At 39.0% G+C, this 21,754-nt stretch overlaps 1 protein-coding gene across 5 annotated transcripts in view; it reads left to right on the forward strand.

The window, feature by feature from the left end:
• The window catches only part of DDX3X (DEAD-box helicase 3 X-linked), a 30,734-nt gene extending 10,165 nt beyond the window's left edge, over nt 1-20,569 (forward strand). Inside the window, exons 8-18 of one of the 5 annotated variants that reach the window (XR_005386258.1) lie at nt 48-133; nt 443-541; nt 649-809; nt 1,421-1,565; nt 1,647-1,791; nt 1,996-2,177; nt 2,266-2,383; nt 2,636-2,789; nt 3,100-3,239; nt 3,661-3,937; nt 20,373-20,569. Coding sequence is in view for 4 of the 5 variants with exons in the window: in XM_038587205.1 (XP_038443133.1) it covers nt 48-133; nt 443-541; nt 649-809; nt 1,421-1,565; nt 1,647-1,791; nt 1,996-2,177; nt 2,266-2,383; nt 2,636-2,789; nt 3,100-3,239; nt 20,373-20,455 (1,313 nt within the window). In the remaining variant the exon portion in view is untranslated. Of the gene's footprint in view, nt 1-47; nt 134-442; nt 542-648; nt 810-1,420; nt 1,566-1,646; nt 1,792-1,995; nt 2,178-2,265; nt 2,384-2,635; nt 2,790-3,099; nt 3,240-3,660; nt 6,307-20,372 lie in introns of those variants that run through there. The other 4 variants (XM_038587207.1, XM_038587208.1, XM_038587205.1 and 1 more) reach the window with 4 other exon arrangements.
• The last annotated feature ends 1,185 nt before the right edge of the window (nt 20,570-21,754 follow it).

Raw genomic sequence — 21,754 nt, forward strand, 5'->3', positions numbered from 1 at the left:
AGCAGGTTTTTCTGTGGTTGAATTAGATTATGCTTTCTCTTAAATAGGGTCTGGAAAAACTGCAGCGTTTCTCTTGCCTATCCTAAGTCAGATTTATTCAGATGGTCCAGGCGAGGCTTTGAGAGCCATGAAGGTAAATATTGTTAAATGGGACATTATTTTTAAAGCAAGCTTTATGCCCAACTTGGGGCTTAAACTCACCACCCCAATTCTCTACCGACTGAGCCAGGCAGGTGCCACTATAAATAGGACATTATAGAACTTTGGAGGTAGCTGCTGAGAGTTCTTTATAAGGAACTTTGTACTTATTCCAAGTTATTTAATGAGAATGAATTTTCAAGCATAATCAGTGAATTACAGAAGGGAATTATGTTGCAGTAGTTTTTTTTTTTTTTTTTAATAAAGAATGTTACAAATATAACTTCCTTAAATTACTTCTTAGGAAAATGGAAGGTATGGGCGTCGCAAGCAATACCCTATCTCCTTGGTATTAGCACCAACTAGAGAATTGGCAGTACAGATCTATGAGGAAGCCAGGAAAGTAAGTATGCATTTCAGGGATTATTAGCTTTCTCATTGATTATAATGAAATGTTTTATGACCATGTGAGAGTTGGCCTTGAAATTGATAAAATTTCTTTTCTTTCAGTTTTCATACCGATCTAGAGTTCGACCTTGCGTGGTTTATGGTGGTGCTGATATAGGTCAGCAGATTCGAGACTTAGAACGTGGATGCCACTTGTTAGTAGCTACTCCAGGACGACTAGTGGATATGATGGAAAGAGGAAAGATTGGATTAGATTTCTGCAAGTATGTTAATTTTTAAATGCATAAAATATAATTTTTTAAATTACTGGCCTTTAGTGTGTTTTTTTAAATATAGGATTGCTTAATTTATGGATTCTTTTTTAAAAAGATTTATGTATTTATTTGAGAAAGAGAACAGCATGAGCAGTGGGGAGGAGGAAGAGGGAGAAGCAGACTCCCTGCCTAGCAGGGAGACCTGGACAGGGCTCTATCCTAGGACTCTGGGACCATGACCTGTGTCTGCCTTCAGACACTGAGCCACCCAGGCACCCCTGGTCATTAGTTTTGTAGTTAATCAGCATTGTTGACATTTTAAGATTTGAAAAGTGGTTTTATCTTAGTCCTCTTTTATAAAAAGTTTGCTAATTGTAATTTTAATGTCGGAAAATCAACAAGCTTTTAGTAGAGGCTGAGAATGACCAGATTGGGACAGAGTGAAAAGTAGTAAGTGCTAGTTTTGCTGTGTGCTTGTGAATGATGGCCGAAATCCTGGGCTTGGGTCTTGTGTACATGTGTCCAGTCATGCAGTATGAGGGATATAACTATCAAAATGAATATATTAATTTTAATAACAGTTACACTAAAACTTTTTTCTTAAATTCTAAACTTGACAGATACTTGGTGTTAGATGAAGCTGATCGGATGTTGGATATGGGTTTTGAACCTCAGATACGTAGAATAGTTGAACAAGATACTATGCCTCCAAAGGGTGTCCGCCACACTATGATGTTTAGTGCTACATTCCCTAAGGAAATACAGGTATTGTTTGATGCTGCAACTTTTATTTACTTAGGAATTTGTTGATCTCGGTGGATAATAAACATTTTTTTTCCCTTTTAGATGCTGGCTCGTGATTTCTTGGATGAATATATCTTTTTAGCTGTAGGAAGAGTTGGCTCTACCTCTGAGAACATAACACAGAAAGTAGTTTGGGTGGAAGAGTCTGACAAACGGTCATTTTTGCTTGACCTTCTAAATGCAACAGGTAAATGACAATGTTAGCATCATTCTCTAGTGGCTTAGGTAATAATGAGAATCCACTTGGATCCCCTTTACTGCTTTTCCTCCCCATTCAGAATATTCTGTTAAAAGCCTGGCTTTTTATTTACTTATATTTGCTTGTTTTACTAAATGTAAAAAGAACTAAATCCCTATTAGTGACAAAAACTTGGTAATTTTTCACAATCAGGCAAGGATTCACTGACATTAGTATTTGTGGAGACCAAAAAAGGTGCAGATTCTCTGGAGGATTTCTTGTACCATGAAGGATATGCTTGTACCAGTATTCATGGAGATCGATCTCAGAGAGACAGAGAAGAGGCCCTTCACCAGTTCCGCTCAGGAAAAAGCCCAATTTTAGTGGCTACAGCAGTATGTATAAAGACCTCCTCACTTTTGAGTTCAGCATGTTCAACTTCTGGCTTTAAGTGCTCCATGTATAACAAAAGTTATTTTCCAGGTAGCAGCAAGAGGACTGGACATTTCAAATGTGAAACATGTTATCAACTTTGACTTGCCAAGTGATATTGAAGAATATGTACATCGCATTGGCCGTACAGGACGTGTAGGAAACCTTGGTAAGTGTTTGGTTACTTTTGATGGTCTGGTGGTGGTTTTTCAGTGGAATGCATGCAGACAAGAACTTTCCAGGATCTTAAATCTTAAGCACTCCTCTGTTTCTGAGGGATGTGATTAAAGTCTATCTCAGCGATACAAGTGACTTGTAATCTCTTTTCTTGGTATTCTACTTAATATTCTGTGTAGGAAAGTAAGAATACTATGCTTTTGTGGAAGACCTTAACTTAAGTACTTTTTTGGAACTGGTTTAGGCCTTGCCACCTCATTCTTTAACGAGAGGAATATAAATATTACCAAGGATTTGTTGGATCTTCTTGTTGAAGCTAAACAAGAAGTGCCATCTTGGTTAGAAAACATGGCTTATGAACACCACTACAAGGGTAGCAGTCGTGGACGATCTAAGAGGTAAGGCAGCATCCAGGTGGTATATAAAGAGCTGTGTCCACAGTTCACTTTTCCAGTATTTAGTTGTGTGGGCTTTGTATTTCTTGGTTGGTTGCCTTCATCCTTTGCATAAGAGGCATCGGAAGGGGTTGACACAGTTAATGCCAGCTGTTCATGGCTACAGCCTTTAAGATCACTATTAGGGAACATAGGGCTGGATAGGGAGTCATTTGAATTGCAAAATTGGAACTTGAACCCTGGGAAATTTAACAAGAATTGGGTTATTTGGAACTCCTTCCCCCGTGAACCACCAGCACATTTGTCGTTGCAGTAGTAGGTTTAGTGGAGGATTTGGTGCCCGAGACTATCGACAAAGCAGTGGTGCCAGCAGTTCCAGCTTCAGCAGTAGCCGTGCAGGCAGCAGCCGCAGTGGTGGAGGTGGCCACGGCAGCAGCAGAGGGTTTGGTGGAGGTAATGTGAATTTCTAACCTATCTTTGGGGAAGGGCTTCTTCCTCCTAGTTGTGTTTTTCAAAGTGTAATTAAAAACATTGGGGAAGTTCAGCCCTATAGATTGCTTTTCGTAATTTGACATCAAAGTATTTAAAGAAGGGAAAGAGGGATCCCTGGGTGGCGCAGCGGTTTGGCGCCTGCCTTTGGCCCAGGGCACGATCCTGGAGACCTGGGATCGAATCCCACGTCGGGCTCCCGGTGCATGGAGCCTGCTTCTCCCTCTGCCTGTGTCTCTGCGTCTCTCTCTCTCTCTGTGTGACTATCATAAATAAATAAAAATTTAAAAAAAAAAAAAAAAAAAAAAAAAAAATAAAGAAGGGAAAGATTATGTTGAACAGTGGATGACTTAATTAATTTCTCTTTTTTTAAATCTCTCATTAGGTGGCTATGGAGGCTTTTACAACAGTGATGGATATGGAGGAAATTATAACTCCCAGGGGGTTGACTGGTGGGGTAACTGAACCTGCTTTGCAGTAGGTCACCCTGCCAAACAAGCTAATATGGAAACCACATGTAACTTAGCCAGACTATACCTTGTGTAGCTTCAAGAACTCGCAGTACATTACCAGCTGTGATTCTCCACTGAAATTTTTTTTTTAAGGGAGCTCAAGGTCACATGAAGAGATGAAAGGAACAATCAGCAGCCCTGTTCAGAAAGGTGGTTCGAAGACTTCATTGCTGTAGTTTGGATTAACTCCCCTCCCGCCAACCCCCATCCCAAACTGCATTTATAATTTTGTGACTGAGGATCATTTGTTTGTTAATGTACTGTGCCTTTAACTTTAGACAACTTTTTATTTTGATGTCCTGTTGGCTCAGTAATGCTCAAGATATCAATTGTTTTGACAAAATAAATTTACTGAACTTGGGCTAAAATCAAACCTTGGCACACAGGTGTGATACAACTTAACAGGAATCATCGATTCATCCATAAATATTATAAGGAAAAAAACTTATGCGGTAGCCTGCATTAGGGCTTTTTGATACTTGCAGATTGGGGGAAAACAAACAACAAACGTCTTGAAGCATATTAATGGAATTAGTTTCTAATGTGGCAAACTGTATTAAGTTAAAGTTCTGATTTGCTCACTCTATCCTGGATAGGTATTTAGAACCTGATAGTCTTTAAACAAGCCATTCCAGTCATGATGAGGTGATGTATGAATACATGCATACATTCAAAGCACTGTTTTCAAAGTTAATGCAAGTAAATACAGCAATTCCTCTTTCAATGTTTAGGCAGATCATTAACTATGAGCTAGCCAAATGTGGGCATATTATTACAGGGAAAGTTTAAAGGTCTGATAACTTGAAATAGGTTTTTAGGAGAATTCATCTACTTAGACTTTTTAAATGCCTGCCATAAATGAAATTGAAATGGTAGAATGGCTGACCACAGCAATGACCAGCCCTCCTTGGGGCCCTGGGTGATTTTTGGTCTAATAACGCATGCTAGTGTTGATGTTTTTTGGTCAAGAGGGTATGAACAGGAAGAATTAATGCAGCAGGCTTTATTTTAAATGCCGATTCACATTACTCTGTTCAAGCTGCGTTGAGATGTTAAACTGGCTTACTATAGACTTTGTAAAAATGGCTCCAGAAGAGTAACAAACTGAAATCTTTGAGATCACACAGGTTGGAAATATGTACATAACTGCACAAGGTGTCAATTCTGCTCTACAGTGCAGTTTTAGTCAGTTTTAGTTGCATAGGTTTCCATTGTATTTATAGTCTGTTTATGCTAAATCTGGCCAAAGATGAGCATTGTCCACCACTAAAATGCCTCTGCCACTTTGAATTCTGTGCTAATTTTGTGGCCAGAATGCGGTGATCAAAACGCTCAATCTTTTTACAGTGGCATAGGAAGATGGCAAAAATTTCCTAAAGTGCAATAGATTTTCAAGTGTATTGTGCCTTGTTCTAAAACTTTTATTAAGTAGGTGCACTTGACAGTATTGAGGTCATTTGTTATGGTGCTATTTCAATTAGTCTAGGTTTAGGCCCTTGTACATTTTGCCCATAACTTTTTACAAAGTACTTCTTTTATTGCACATTCAGAGAATTTTATATATATGTCTTGTGTGCGTGTCCTTAAACTTCCAATCTTATTTTGTCTCTTGGAGATTGTTGAACGCAGCTTGTCTAGGAAGGGGATGGGACTAGATTCTAAAATTTATTTGGGACCACGGGAATAATAGTTGGGAAGAAAACTATTTGCACACGACAGATTTCTAGATACTTTTTGCTGCTAGTTTTATGTAATATTTATTGAACATTTTGACAAATATTTATTTTTGTAAGCCTAAAAGTGATTCTTTGAAAGTTTAAAGAAACTTGACCAAAAGACAGTACAAAAACACTGGCACTTGAATGTTGAATGTCACCGTATGCGTGAAATTATATATTTCGGGGTAGTGTGAGCTTTTAATGTTAAGTCATATTAAACTCTTAAGTCAAATTAAGCAGACCCGGCATTGGCAGTGTAGCCATAACTTTCTGATGTTAGTAAAAACAAAATTGGCGACTTGAAATTAAATCATGCCAAGGTTTTGATACACTTGTCTTAAGATATTAATGATACACTTCAAAAACACTGATAAGAAGTGTCCAGATTCTCAGATGTTTGTTGCGTGAGTTTTGTTTAGTTGTGTGTATTTTTTTTTTCAGTGAATGTCTGGCACATTGCAATCCTCAAACATGTGGTTATCTTTGTTGTATTGGCATATTCAGTGACTTGTACATTCAGCGGCAGCATTTAAGCAAGTTTTATCAGTAAGCAATATTTTCAGTTAAATAAACGTTTCAAAAAATCACATAAGAATGGATTTAAACTTGCTGAATGTAAAGATTGAACTTCAAGTCACTGTAGCTTTAGTAATTGCTTATTGTATTAGTTTAGATGCTAGCACTGCATGTGCTGTGCATATTCTGATTTTATTAAAATAAAAAGTTGAACTGCACAGTCTCCTTTGTTGTTGTCAATTGTGGTTTATTATAGGTGAAAATAAAGTTGTGCTCTTGCCTGAAGAATTGTAAGGTGTAATTTTTTTTGGTTTGCCGTCCAGTGCTAATTTGGAGATGTCTCTTGAGATGTAATAAAAGATGAAGTTGGCCAAAAGGATTCAAATAGATGGGAATCTAAGATTCTTAATGGAATACAGCATGTATTGCAAATTGTTTTGTACTTTGAGCAGTTTGATATGGGTGGGATTCTTTGTTCTTTGAAGCACTTGATATGAAGGTCAGCTTGAACAGTGGAAGTTGGGTAAAAATCTAATGTACTAATAATCCAAATGCAGATGAACACGTAGGGATCAAGAATGTATTTGGGGTCTGGGCAGGGGAGCTCCTAGTTGGCTCAGTCGGTAGAGCATATGCAGTTAAGTCTCAGGGGTGCGAGTTCAAGCCCCACACTGGGCGTGGAGCCTACTTCTAAGTGTATTTGGGTCAGGGGGATAGACCTGGCATGGGCACCCTTTCTCCCTTTATTTGCTGGCCTCCATTACCTCACATTCCGGCCAGCCCCTAGTACTGATTAACAGGACATGGTCTGAATCAGAACTGGATAAGACCTAAGAAGTTACGTTGGACCATATGAAAGGACTTGTTTTGGGGGTCAAACATGGTCAGGGGTTGGCAATTGGATATGACTAAACCTAGGGAAAGTACTTAATTCAGCTTTTTTTTGTTTAATAAAATGAGTTTTAAGTTTATTTTTACATTTTTTCTTTTTTTTAAATTTATTTTTTATTGGTGTTCAATTTACCAACATACAGAATAACCCCCAGTGCCTGTCACCCATTCACTCCCACCCCCCGCCCTCCTCCCCTTCTACCACCTCTAGTTCGTTTCCCAGAGTTAGCAGTCTTTACATTCTGTCTCCCTTTCTGATATTTCCCACACATTTCTTCTCCCTTCCCTTATATTCCCTTTCACTATTATTTATATTCCCCAAATGAATGAGAACATATGATGTTTGTCCTCCGATTGACTTATTTCACTCAGCTTAATTCAGCTTTTGTTTGAGTTTTTGCAGTATTGAGAACAATTTTTTATTTTTTGGCATTATAAAATACTTGCTGGATAATTAGCCATTTTTGGAGTTAGTAGTGATCTCAAACAGCAATCCTAAATTTGGGGGGCAGAATTTTGAAGATGATCAGCCACATTGGTTTTGGAGATGGGAAAGAGGAAGGATCCTGGGTTTCATCAGAAGTGTGGAAAGAGGTTATGTTAGGATGGCTGGGTTGACAAGATAGTGGCAGAAGGTGATAAGTAGTGAAACTGGATTCTAAGGATTTAAGGTCCTTTATATTAAGAGTGTACACAAGCTATCTGGGGGGGACTAAATCATTGAGATTATTTCTAGTCTAGCAGGGTTAAGATTATAACAGGTTTATTTGCATACTCTTAATTTTTGTAGTTTATTTTAATTTTTGTAGTTGAAGTGATCATGTTTATATATTTAAATGCTATTGTCACCCTACCCCCCATCAATGTTAACTGGGTTTGTTCTTAAACCATGTTTTGGCTGAATTTCAACAGATCTTTTCTAAAACAACTTACAGGGTCCATGTTTGAAAATGTTCAGTGTCTTTATTTATATAAATGTTTTTCTATCATGGGTGGCTGGTTCCCTTGCCCCTATGCTCCTAAGTGACCTGGCTGAACAGTCACTGACTTGATTTCTTTGAAGCTCAGTAACTAAGCCATCTGGGTGTTGACACTGGTCTTACCTGCCTTCCGACTGGAGTGCAGAGCTTCCATTCACTGCATTTTAGGAATCTCTTTCTCTTCTGTTCTCATTGAACACGATTCCAGATATGTTTAAGCTGCTTTGCTTCAGATCCTGTCCTCATTTCAGTTGATGTGCTTTTCAACATGTTCAGTCTGTTTCTAATATGGTTTTCCTCTGTAGTGACTTCTCCATTTCTTTCATTTTCTTTGTTGATTTTCTTCCCCCTGAGTTTTTCCTACCTATATCTGACTGGGGTGTCTTCAGGATAATTCTGAAATGTGATTGTTTTGACACAGGGCACTGTTAGTGTGGAAGAATATTTCATGACCTGGAAACACGTTTATTATGGGAGAAAACATAAAACAGATGAACACATTTACTTTATGAGGAGAAGAGGTCTCAAAACATGTTAAACGTAGAATTACCATATGACTCAGCGATTTTATTCCTAGGAGAATTCTACCCAGGAGAAATGAAAACAAGCCTACAGCTTAGGTTTGCATGCGAATGTTCATAGCATTCAAAATAACCAAAAAGTGGAAACCACCAATCAGCTGCCAATCAGCTGGTGGATAGACAAAGTCTGTATACATGGAATGGAGTGCTGTTTGGCCATAAAAAGGAAATACTGATGCTATCTCTATCCTTTGGGGACATGACCACATCCCTAATTTCCTTTCCCCTCCTCAAAGGATCATTAGGAGGGCCTTTTAGCACTGTGACACATGACTGTACTCTGACTTAAGGTTTTCTGTGGATGTCTGTATGGTTTCAGTCCTGATTTTGTTGTGTTAGCAGATCTAGTCATGGTTTATAATTTGAGGGTTCCTGTTTTCTTTGTTACAGTGAAGATGACATTTGACCTTTTTTTTTTTTTCTTAAAGTAGACTCCACACCCAACATGGGGCTTGAGCTCAGGATCAAGTGTGGTGCCCAGACGTTTTAGTTTTTAAGAACTAAGTGGAGTAAAAACGCCACTCCCATCTTTGGAAGAAAGAGGAAATCCTCATTCTTCCTTTTCCACTCTCTTCATTCTACTCTATACTCACCTAGATTTTCAACAGCCCATCTCATTTACCTGACATCAGTTGGGTAGTTGTATGCAGGATGGTGTTTGAACCTCCACTCCTGACCCAGTCACCTGATAGAATCCTAGTGGGTTATCTGGGAGACATTTGGATAGCCAAGGTTGATTTAGGACTCATTCAAAAACTGGGAGTCTGCTTGGTGTTGGGGAATGTAGCAATGATTTCAAATGTAGTCCTTGTCCTCTTGGGACCCTGGTTTTTCTTTTGCAGTTCCCCAACTTGATGTTGCAACAAAAGAATCTGGGAAATGATTCTATGGAAACTCTCCTAATAGAATCCATCCCTGGGGTTCACTCAGGAATTTCTTTTGCTTTTAATTTCCCCAGGCAACTCTGATGAAGCAAACTTAAGGTATGGAGTCTGCTGTTCTCTACCCTTTATCATCTGTTCTAAAACTTCAATTACCATAATCATGTTTCAGGTACTTCATGGCACAGACATCTCTATATTCCAAATTACAATAGATACTGCAACCAAATGAATAGTGCTCTATTAAGTTGGTCCTATGGTGTGGCACCAGTCTACCTTTGCAGCTTTTAACTTTTTCCCCATATCCTATACCGTAGCCAAATATGATGCTATTGCCCAGACACATCCTGCCCTCTGGCTTTGCTATAGTTTTTTTTTTTTTTTTTAAGATTTTGTTTATTCATGAGAGACAGAGAGAGAGAGAGGCAGAGACACAGGCAGAGGGAGAAGCAGGCTCCATGCAGGGAGCCCGACATGGGACTTGATCCCAGGTCTCCAGGATTACACCCTGGGCTGAAGGCAGCGCTAAACCATTGAGCCACCCGGGCTGCCCTGCCATAGTTCTTATTCACCCAGTTCCTTCTAACTAGAATTAGAGCTGAATTAATATTTAATTTTATATATTGTACTCAGAATTAATATTCTGCCACCATTTACAGTATTAGCGAGGTCAAGAAAATAATTGCTTTAATGGGTTAAGGAAGGAGTAGGCTTCAACTGGAGTGTGCAAAAGGAGCTCAACTCTTTGGGGGAATATATAGAAAACTAGAGGGAAATTGCAAAAATAGTGACAGTTCTGGTAAAGCAGAAAAGATTTTCTGCAGCTTCATACTTTTCCTGTACTGAACAGGTTTTATACAATTTTTTTTAAGATTATTTATTTATTTGACAGAGAGAGTGAGCAAGCAAGCAGGGGCAGAGGTAGGCAAAGGGAGAGAGAAGCAGGCTCCCCCACAGAGCAGGGAGCCCAATGTGGGGCTCGATCCCAGGACCCTGGGATCATGCCCTGAGCCAAAGGCAGACACTTAAGCAATTGAGCCACCCAGGCACCCCACAATGGTATTTTCTAATAAAACTTGTTTACTTTTATTAGTCTGAAATGACCTCTGAAATGAGGTCATGTGTACCTTTCTTGCAGTTTCCCGCTAGTAACATCTGACATAACTAGTGCATCAAAACCAGGAAATTGACATTGGTACAATCTACAGACCTCCCTTAGATTTCACCAGTTTTCTGTGTATCTTGTGTGTAGCTCTATGCAGGTTTATCACATGTTGATTTGTATAACCACCACAGAACTCTTCCATCACCAAGATCTCCCTAGTGCTACCTCTTTATAGGCACACCTGCCCCCCCCCCTTTCTGCTTCTCTACCCTGTCACCCCTGGCAACTGCTTATCTATTTTCCATCTCTAAAATGTCATTTCAGAATTGTTAACATAAATGGAATTGTGCAGTATGTGACCTTTTGAGATTGGCTTTTTATCATTCAGCATAATGTCCTTGAGAGCCCTCCAAGTTGTTGCAAATAGTTTGTTTCTTTATTGCTGAGTGGTATGGATGTTCCACAGTTTATTTATTCAGCTGTTGAAGGATATTTGGCTTGTGCCAGTTTTTGACTATTGCTAGTCAAGGTTGCTATGAACATTCGTGGACAGATCTTTGGACACAAATTTTCATTTTTCTGGCAGAAATGCAATTGTTAGATCATATGGTAAGTGTATGTTTAGTTTATGCTAAACCATTTTCCAGAGTGGCTGTACCACTCTGGTTGCATTCCCACCAACAATACACCAGAGATGCAGTTTCTCTGCATCTTCACCAACATTTGGCATTGGCTTATTTTATTTTGGCTATTCTAATTGGTGTGAGGTGGTATCTCCCTGTGGTTTTATTTATTTATTTATTTTTTCCCTGTGGTTTTAATTTGCATTTCCCTAATGGCTAGTGATGTTGAACATCTTTTCATGTGCTTGTTTGCCATCCTTCTGTTCTCTTTGGTAAAATATGTGTCTTTTGCCCATTTAAAAAATTGTTTTTCAATGCTGAGGTTTAAAAAAAATTAGTGAAATATAGTTGACATACAACGTTACATTAGTTCAGGGATTTGACAATTCTGTACATTACACAGTGCTCACCATGATACGTGTAGCTACCATCTGTCACCATACAAAGTTATTGCAACATTATTGACTGTGTTCCCTATGCTGTACTTTTCATCCCTATGATTTATTTTATAGCTGTAAATTTGTACTTCTTAATCTCCTTCGTCTATTGCCCTCATCTCCCCAATTCCCTCCCCTCTGGCAACCACCAGTTTGTTCTCTGTATGTAGGAGTCTGTTCTGTTTGTTTGTTTGTTTTGTACTGTTGAGTTTTGGGAGTTCTCTCTATATTCTAGGTACCAGTCCTTTGTCAGATGTTTGATTTACAAGTATCTTTTCTCAGTCTATAGCTTGTCTATCTTTTTATTATTATTTTAATTCCAGTGTAGTTAACATACTGTGTTCTATTAGTTTCAGGTATACAATATAGTGATTCAAAACTTCCAGTGCTTGAACACTTATCTTGACAAGATAAGTGTACTCTTAGGGCGCCTGGCTGGCTCAGTCAGAAGAACATGTGACTCTTGATCTTGGGGTCATAAGTTTGAGCCCCATGTTGGGTGTAGAGATTACTTAAAAAAAAAAAGATAAGCGTACTCTTAATCCCCATCACCCAGTTCCCTCATCTCCCAACCCACCTCTTCTCTAGTAATCCTCTGTTCTCCACATTTAAGAGTCTGTTATTTGAAGGGTGCCTGGGTAACTCAGTCAGTTGGACGTTTGACTCTTGATTTCAGCTCAGGTCTTGATCTCAGGGTCATGAGCTGAAGCCCCATATTAGGCTCCATGCTGTGGAGCCTGCTTAAAAAAAAGTCTGTCATTTGGTTTGTCTCTTTTTTTCCTTTGTTTTGCTTCTGAAATTCCACATATGAGTGAAATTATATGGTATTTGTCTTTCTCTGGCTTATTTCACTTAGCATTATATTCTCTAGATCCATTCATATTGCAAATGGCAAGATTTCATTTTTTTAAATGGCTGTATAATATTCCATTACATATATATATATATATATATATATATATATATATATATATATATTCACATCTTCTTTATCCACTCCTTTATCGATGGACATGTAGGCTGCTTGTTTTTTCTTAATGGCCTTTTGCAGAACAAACGTTTTTAGTTTTTTTTTAATTTAAAAAAAATTTATTTATGATAGAGAGAGAGAGAGAGAGAGAGAGGCAGAGACATAGGAAGAGGGAGAAGCAGGCTCCATGCACCGGGAGCCCGACGTGGGATTCGATCCCGGGTCTCCAGGATCGCGCCCTGGGCCAAAGGCAGGCGCTAAACTGCTGCGCCACCCAGGGATCCCACAGTTTTAGTTTTTAAAAAACATTTTCAATCTTGATGCAGTCCAATTATCAATGTTTCCTTTGTGGATTGTGCTTTTGGTATCATGTTTAAGAACACTTCACCTAGCCCTAGGTCCTAAAGATTTTCTATTTTTTCTAATTTATAATTTTACATTTAAATCTATGATCCATTTTGAGTCCATTTTTAAGATGTGAGGTTTAGGTTAAGGTTCACTTTTTAATCTATGGATGTTCAATTGCCCTAGCACTATTTATTGAAAATACTCCTTCCTCTGTTGAGATGCCTTAGCAACTTTGTCAAAACTCAGTTGACCAGCCTTGTGTGGGTCTGTTTTGGATTCTCTTCTGTTTCATTGATCTCTGTGTCTACCCCTCCACTAATACCACAGTTTCCATTACTTCTAACTATATAGTTAGTCTTAAAACTGGGTAGAGTGATTCTTCCCACTTTATTCTTTTTCAAATTTGTTTTAGCTATTCTAGTTCCTTTGTCTTTTCACATAAGTTTTAGAATTAGCTTTTCTTTCTTTCTTTTTTTTTTTTTTAAACTAAGCTCTATGCCCAGCATGGGGCTCAAACTCATGACCCTGAGATTGAGTCACATGTTCTACTGACTGAGCCAGCCAGGCGCCCCTAGAATAAACTTCTCTTTACAAAAAAATCTTGCTGGGATTTTGATGGTAATTGTGCTGAACCTATAGATCAATTTGGGGGAGAACTGACATCTTTACTATGTTGTCTAAAATATATTTTTAAATTCCAAACTCAGAATATCCAGCCAACAGGAAAAATCATCTGCTACTTCCTTTCTGGAGCATTCCTGTTTATTCATCTTAGGATCATGCTCCTTGTTTGGAGCATGTCCACAGAGCAGGTATCTCCATGAAATGCTACATTTTGTAAAGGAAGTTCATGTAGGAATATATGAAAGAGTCCGCCTGGTTCTCATTCTGATCCAGACATTCCCCTTCTGATCCAGTAAGCATCTTCTGGAAGGGTTCGTTCCTGTTTGTGAGGCTTCCTGAAAGTCAAGTCAGTAACCGCCTGTGCAAAAAATGCAACATTGAGGGGCGCCTGGGTGGCCCAGTGGGTTAAGCATCTGCCTTCAGCTCAGGTCACGTTCTTGGGGTCCTGGGATCGAGCCCTACATCAAGCTTCCTGCTCAGCCGGAAGTCTGCTTCTCCCTTTCCTTCTATCTGCCATGCTCTCTCTCTGTCAAATAAATAAAATCTTAAAAAGGAAATACAATATTCAGTTCATTTTAAACTTGTAAAAAGCCTTACACCTTTTCGGTTTCATCTTCTTAAAACTCATTATTGGGAGAGTACTTGGGAGTCTTACTTGAATATCAATTCTCAGCATGCACTGAACTTAATGACTATAATGTCCCAGAATTTTAATAACAAAATTTTAATGTCAGTTTTCATCAGGGAACTGTGTCCTTGGATTGTACTGTGGTGGTGACTTCCTGTAGAAGTTCTTTAATTGGCATAAGCTTAGGCAAAGCTGTCTTCTCCACAAGAGGCTGGGAAGCTGCCATGTGCAATTTGCGAGTCTGTTTATTCCATGGATTTCTAAAAGATCTACAATGTTAACAGTATCCCTTGTAATAGGACCTGTGGGATAAATTTATTTGGGCGTCAGTGTCACAAATAGGCTTTGTTTTTAAGGAACATGTTTTTCTCTTACAAACACTGAAAACCAGCCCCCTCCTAGGAATCAAGTCTGTGGCATTTATTAACCATACCCCCGGCTGAATCTCAGCCTACTCATTTCTCTCTGACTTTTCATTTTCTCGCACGGACATCTGAAACTTGCCTCCAAATTTTGGAGAGAGATAAGGTATACATATATGAAGTGAAACTTAATGCTATTTTCTAAAAGTCTGTTGTTTTGGTTTGTTACCACAGGAAGGAATATCTGGAGATGGGAATTCAGATTTAACAATGATAATACAAAAAAGGAGGGGATGTGATTCAATTTTGACAGTGCAGCAACCTGGGTAATCCTATTTATTTACTGCTTTGGAGTTGTGTGAGACATAACTCAGATTTTATCTAATTCTATAGGGCAGTTGGGTTTGTATTCCTGTTTTAGTGATCAAGCAGCCAAAGCAAAGGCATTTTTAAAAGGCATTTAGTACCAGATGATAAAGATGTACTTGGTAACAACTCTGTAGAAAACCCCAAGAGAGGAACTGGGATCACCCCTGACCTGATTCATTATCTTCTCTTAGATGCTTTCCATTACTTCCTCCATGAGGAAGTGTTCCTGTTTAAGGCCTGTCTAGCTGTGCCTTTCTCAACCACTTAGTGCTGTGGTGCCCTCTTACACCTCTGAATGCATCATCTGTATTTCCCTCTCTTCTGGATCATTCCCTTAACTTCACCCATCTCAAAGCCCTAGCTTGACCTCATGTCTCTATCCAGCTTGCGCTTCCACCCATGTTCATAGCTTTCGATACCATGTCTTTTTATTTAATATTTTACCTAGATAATACATTGAATTATTTTAAGAATCACGTGATACGTGAAGTTATATAGCAAAGTCTTACTCCCACCTTGCCCTCATCCCAACCAGTAGCCACGTATTTCTTGTCTATCCTTCCAGAGTGTCTTTATGCAAAAGTAAACATATATGAATATACTTTCTCCTCATTTTACCAGTCAGTAGAGCATGTGACCAGTCAGTAGAGCATGTGACTCTTGATCTCAGGGTCATTCAAGCCCCATGTTCGGCAGAGAGCTTGCTTAGAAAAAAAATTGCACACTATATTGTTCCATACTTTTCTTCTACTAAACAATATTTAGTGGAAAATTTTGCATGTCAACATGTAAAGTCCATTTTTTTTACAGTTCTGTACTCAGAATATTCTTATTGTGTGGCTGTACCATAATTAAGCAGCTATCCTATTGATGAATGTATAGGCTGTTTTCTATCATTTGCTATTCCTAGCAATACTGCAATAAATGATTAACTTTGTACACATAAGTATATCCATTGAAATTTGAATACATATGGTCAAGTTCTCCCCAGGAGTTGTATCAATTCACACTGCTACTAGTGATGTATAAGAGTGCTTCTTTTTCCATAATTTTGTGTATTGGCAAACTTGTATTTTGGCTAATGTAATTGAAACTTTTTTTACCTGGATAGTTTTATAGTTCTCTTCTGAGTAAGCTCAAACATCTTCCCATAATTTAAAAGGCTATTTGTATTTCTTTTTCTGTTAAGTGTCTATTCTCAACAGTCTTTGGCCGATTTCTCTTTTGGGTTATTGATCTATTTCTTGTTTGATTTGTAGAAGCTCTATAGGAGGATGATTAGCTCTTTGTTACAGTAGTGGCCAAATTGTTTTTGTTTTTGTTTTTTTTTACATTTGGTCATTTGTGTTTTCATGTTGCTTATGGTGTTTTGATTTTTGACAATATAGAGGGCTTTAAAAAATTGTTTTTTATTAGGTATTCTCTATGTCCAACATAGGGCTCGAACTCACAACCCCGAGATCAAGAGTCACATGCTCTTCTGACTGAGCCAGCCAGGCACCCCTGAGAATTTGTTTTTTTTTTTTTTCAAATGTGTAGTTTATTTCATCAATCTTCCGAATATTGAGTCATATTTTTTCCTACTCCAGCATGTCATAAAAGAATTATCCTAAAAAAAGGAGAATTCTCCTGTGTTTTCTTTTCTTATAGTTATATTTCTACCTTTGTGGTTTTATTTTCACATTAATTTTTTAATTTGGAGTTTATCTTGGTATATTATAATGGTCTATGGATCCAACATTTTTTTCTATTTGAACCAACACTATCTATTGAAACATCCATCTTTTCTATACTGTGTTAGGATACAGTTGAAGAGTTGTAACCAAGAGGCCCTGAAATAGAATAGCTTCACCAAGATAGAAGTGACTTCTCTTACTAGTTCAGAATTCATATTCTTGGGTCAGTGAGTGACTGTTGTTCTCAGCAGGATTGAGGTTCCTTCCATTTTATTTCTCAACCTTAGGGCAAGTAGTTCTCAACACGTGGTCCCTAGACCAGTAGCATCAGTGTCGCCTGGGGATTTGTTAGAAATATAAACCCTTGAGCCTCACCCCAGACCTGTTGTATCTGCAACTCTGGAGATGGAGCCCTGCCATTTGTGTTTTAGTAAGCCCTCCAGTGGTTCTGATGCCTGCTAACTTTGGGGAACCACTGACTTAGGACATTGTCCTCATCTGCGTGGTTCAAATAAGACTGCATTGTAGACGGAAGGAAAAGGGCATGGAGGAGACACTCCAGCAGTTTTCATGTGTCAGTACTGAAGGGGCACACATCACTCATGTGCCAGTTTGGGCAAAATCTTGGTCGCATGGCCACTTCTAACCCCAAGGGAGGCTGGGTAGGATCATCTAGCTGGGCACATTGAGAGATAGCTAACAGTCTCCAAATGTGGCCAACAGTGATAAGATACAAAACTCCCTTTATACAAGTAGGGTTGCTTCTGGAATTGTGAACGCTGACCTTTTTTTTTTTTTTTGAGAGGGTGGGAGGGAGGGAGAGAGATTCTTAAGCAGGTGCAATGCCCAGTGCAGAGCCCAACATGGGGCTCAGTCTCACAACCCTGAAATCATGACCTGAGCCAAAATCAAGAATTGGACGCTTAACCAACTGAGCCACCCAGGTGCCCCAACACTGGCTTTTTTGAATCATGTGCTAGAACTACATAGTTTTAATAATTCAGGCTTTGTGATATTTTTTAATATCTTTACTATCTAGTCCTTCAGTGCTCTTTTATTTAGAGTTTTGTTTTGCTTTGCTTTTTTTTTTTTAAGATTTTATTTTTAAGTAATCTCTACACCTGACATGGGGCTTGAACCCACAACCCTGAGATCAAGAGTCTCATGCTCCATCAACTAGCCAGCCAGGTGCCACTTGCTTGTTTATTTTTTAACATTTACAGTCAGTTTGTCTAGCTCTAAAAATTTGTCAGGTTGTTTTGGAATGATGTTGATTTACAAAGTAACTTAAGGATAATTGACCTTTATGATGACTCTGTTCAGTTGCCTTTTATAACTTCAGTAATGTTTTAAAATTTTCTTTGTTAGGTTTTACGCTTTTTTTTTTTAAAGATTTTATTTATTCGTGAGAGACACCCAGAGAGAGACAGGCAGAGACAGAGGGAGAGGGAAAAGTAGGCTCCTCGCAGGGAGCCTGATGTGGGACTCAATCCCAACTTAGTGGCACATAAGATTTTATTTTATTTTATTTTATTTTATTTTATTTTATTTTATTTTATTTTTTTTATTTTATTTAAATTCAACTTACCAACATATAGTATAACACCCAGTGCTCATCCCATCAAGTGCCCTCCTCAGTGCCCTATCCCTATGTACTTTTTATGTTATTTATTGCTATTATAAGTGAGGTATCTTCTTCCATTATATTTTCTAGCTGGTAATTATATATAGGAAAGTTGTTGGTTTCTGCATATTTTATTTTCTGCTACCTTATTGAATTCTTATATTGTTTATAGTAGTTTCTTGGTTGAGTCTCTTGGCTTTTCCAGGTATACAGTTACATTATGTACAAATAATAATAGTTTTACTTCCTCCTTTACAATCATTAGATCTTGAATTGGGGGAGGTTGTGTTTCTTTATTTTATATTTTTTCATTGCAGAAATGGTACTATTTATTAAAGATATACTATATTATATACTATATAAAAGATATACTATATTTAAGATATAAAGATATACTGAAATCACTCAAATAATACATAAAGTAATTTTATCTGTTCCTTAAAACTATACCATTAGACCTCTATCTATTTCTCATGTCCAATTGCCTCAGTTGGTTTCTCCAGTACAATGTTAAAATAAGAATTGTGAATTCTTCTGGTGTTTGCCATTAAGCACAATGCTGGAATAATGTTAAACATGTTAAGGGGATCAGTCTGTTCATATTTTGAATTTTCACCAAGAATGGGTATTGAGCTTGTCACATGCCTTTTCAGCCTCTGCAGAAATGATTATATGTATTTTTCTCCCCATATTTATAAATATACTTAAATATTTTAATAGATTTTATGATATTTAGATAATGGGGTACTCTTCACCATCCGAACTAAAGAACTGAACAGATGGTGGATAATAGCAGATACCTGTACCTTCTCCCTCCCTTTCCCTGACCTCTCCTGGGTCCTTCCCCCATTTCATTAAATGGCTTGATCAGTTCACCTACTCAGGTCAAAGGCTTAGAAGTCGTTCCCTTTTTTTTTTCTCTCATACCCTTCATCAACAAATCTCAGACGTTCTCCTTCCAGACCTGGCCATTTCCTCATCACCACTCTAAAATCCTGGTCCAAGTTAACTTCCTTTCTTTCCTGACTATAACAGTCTCCTTAACTGGCCTTCCTGCCTCCATTATGACTTATAAGACTATCTCTAATCCACTGTGTCCCTCTCACACCAGCCTCCTTTCACTCCCTTAACCATGCCAATTTCATCCTTTCTGCTAGAACTTCCTTTCTTCTCATGGCTGTCTCCTGCTCATTCAGGTCTCAACCCAACTGTCTCCTCTTCAGAGAGAGCCTCCTTGACATTCTTAGCTAAGTTCTCTAATTAAGTACCAAGGAAGCCCTAAAGAAATGATGTGCAACCTCTGACAGGGCCCTGAGCCAGTCTCTTGCCTACAAAAGGTGGATCAGGAGCTGCTGAGGCTGATGACACTTGTTTGGCCACCTCATTTCCAGCTTATGAGGGACAGGTCAGAGAGGGCTGGGCTTCCACTCCCTCACGGCCACTAGATGTGGCACACTCCAGGCAGATAGATGCTTCCTGGTTCCCTTGACGCTCCCATACTGAGGGCCATCCTCCCTTACTGTCTTCCTGCCATGAAAGGACCTATAGTGAGAAAGCACACTTCCTAAAAGTAAGATGCTGTCTATTTGTGAGCAAGAGGATGCCACCTTACTGCCTGTGGCCTTCAGCAAGTGACTTAATCTCTGAGTCCCAGCTTTCTTTATGTGAAGTCAGAACCACAGTACCTGCCTTTACACTTTTGGTGACAATTAAGGGAGGATATATTTAAAGAGCCATTGTATGATTCTATGATTTCAATAGACATGGAGGCAATAGTAAACTGTCATGACTGTCACAAAAAATAAAGCCCTGCCCCTCCCTGCCAATCTTCTCACTTCTCTGCCAGGGTAAGAAGCTTAGAGCCGCCCCAACAGTTCATTTTACCATCTCTCCTACAGTCACCCAAGGCTGGTTCGTTGTTTCGGAACATGGCTCATGTCTGCTATTCTTCCCTTCCTGCTGCCTTTAACCTGGACTCTGGAGATAGCTACCTCTCTGTCTTTATTCTCTCCCTGTCTGTGACAGATACTCCTTTCTGGTCTCCCTTCCCAACACAACTCCAGTTTGGCTCAGGGTGGACGTGCCTCTCTGAAAGTATACTTGGCTCCTCAGCCTCCCTCGCCCTTGAGTAGCTTTGTCTTCCAATTCTGGTCAATGAGATGTAGGTAGAAGTCCCCAGGATGGGTGGGTGTCCCTTTCTTACGTAAAACCTCATGAGAAGAGTTTTGGATCTACTATTTTTTCTTTCCTAGAACTTGGAGCCTCACACCCAGGGGGACAGGAGCTGATCTGTGACCACAAAGACAAAAACCAAATGCTGACCATAGTGGAATAGAACAATGAGCAAACCTACATCATGGATGACCCAGTGAAACCAGTACCCCAGCCTTGGCTGTCTTCCCCAGTGTGCCTCATTACATAAGAAAAATAAACCCCTGTGCATCCCAGTTTCTATCCTTTGCACTGTTTATTCTTACAACTCTTTGGCAAGTTTAAATTTTCTTCTAAATGAAAGATCGGGAAGCAAACAAGCCTATAAGCTAGTGGGAAAGGGAATCTCCCATCTGTTATGATACATAAATATTTTTACATATATTTTCCATCATATGAGATATTATCTACATGACCCTTTGGCAAATACGAAATTTCTTGTTTTAAAACTCTAACCGGATGTTTTATTTTTTCTGTTAAAAAAGAACACACACACACCTCTCGGGAATATGGAGAGCATCTGGCTGTGGTGACAGTATTGTCACAGTGCCACTATGATGGAGGTGAGCCCGTTACACCGAAACACCGTGAATCAGTGACTCACCAGTAACTACCACCACTCTTGATTTCAAGTTTTCTCTGTGAGCCAGACATTGCTCTCACTAGTTCTTGCAAGCACCCCAGTGTTGAGTTTTCTGCCTTAGGTGTGATAATGGTAGTGCAGTTACTTTTTGCAAGGGTGATTCTTACCTTTCGGAGATACATATTTATTTACCAGTGAAAGGAAGGGATGTCTGGGATCTGTTTCAGGATAATCGAGGGGCAAAAGTGAGTCAGGGTATAAACAGAACAAGATTGTCCAATCAGTTGATGGTTGTTGAAGCTGGATGGTAGATAAGTCATTTATTTATTTATTTATTTATTTATTTATTTATTTATTTATTTATTTATGAGAGGCACAGAGAGAGGCAGAGACATAGGCAGAGGGAGAAGCAGGTCCCATGCAGGGAGCCTGATGCGGGACTTTATCCCAGGACCCCGGGATCACAACCTGAGCTGAAGGCAGACTCTCATCTGCTGAGCCACCCAGACGTCCCGGTGGGTAAGTCTTTTAAAAAGATTATTCCCTTGGGATGAATTCCCAGGACTGGGGTGGTGGGTCAGAGGGTGGGATCATTTATGAGTTTAACATCGGGTTATGGCATTGATTCCTCTCTGGACTGCTAGGGGTGGGTGATCCCCATGTGTGTTCAAACTCCATGGTTTCTGGCCCTTAAAGCACATTTGTCTTCTCCTAATGTAAACTATCTGAAAAGCAGGCAAAGGGCATGCTTGTTCCAGCCCACTGTGTGGACTAAAGGAGCATTATAGAAGGCTGATATTAGTATAATAAGGGCTTCACAGCTCAAAACAGTGCTCAGGA

The sequence above is a fragment of the Canis lupus genome, chromosome X, assembly GCF_011100685.1.
Source record: "Canis lupus familiaris isolate Mischka breed German Shepherd chromosome X, alternate assembly UU_Cfam_GSD_1.0, whole genome shotgun sequence".
NCBI lineage: Eukaryota > Metazoa > Chordata > Mammalia > Carnivora > Canidae > Canis > Canis lupus.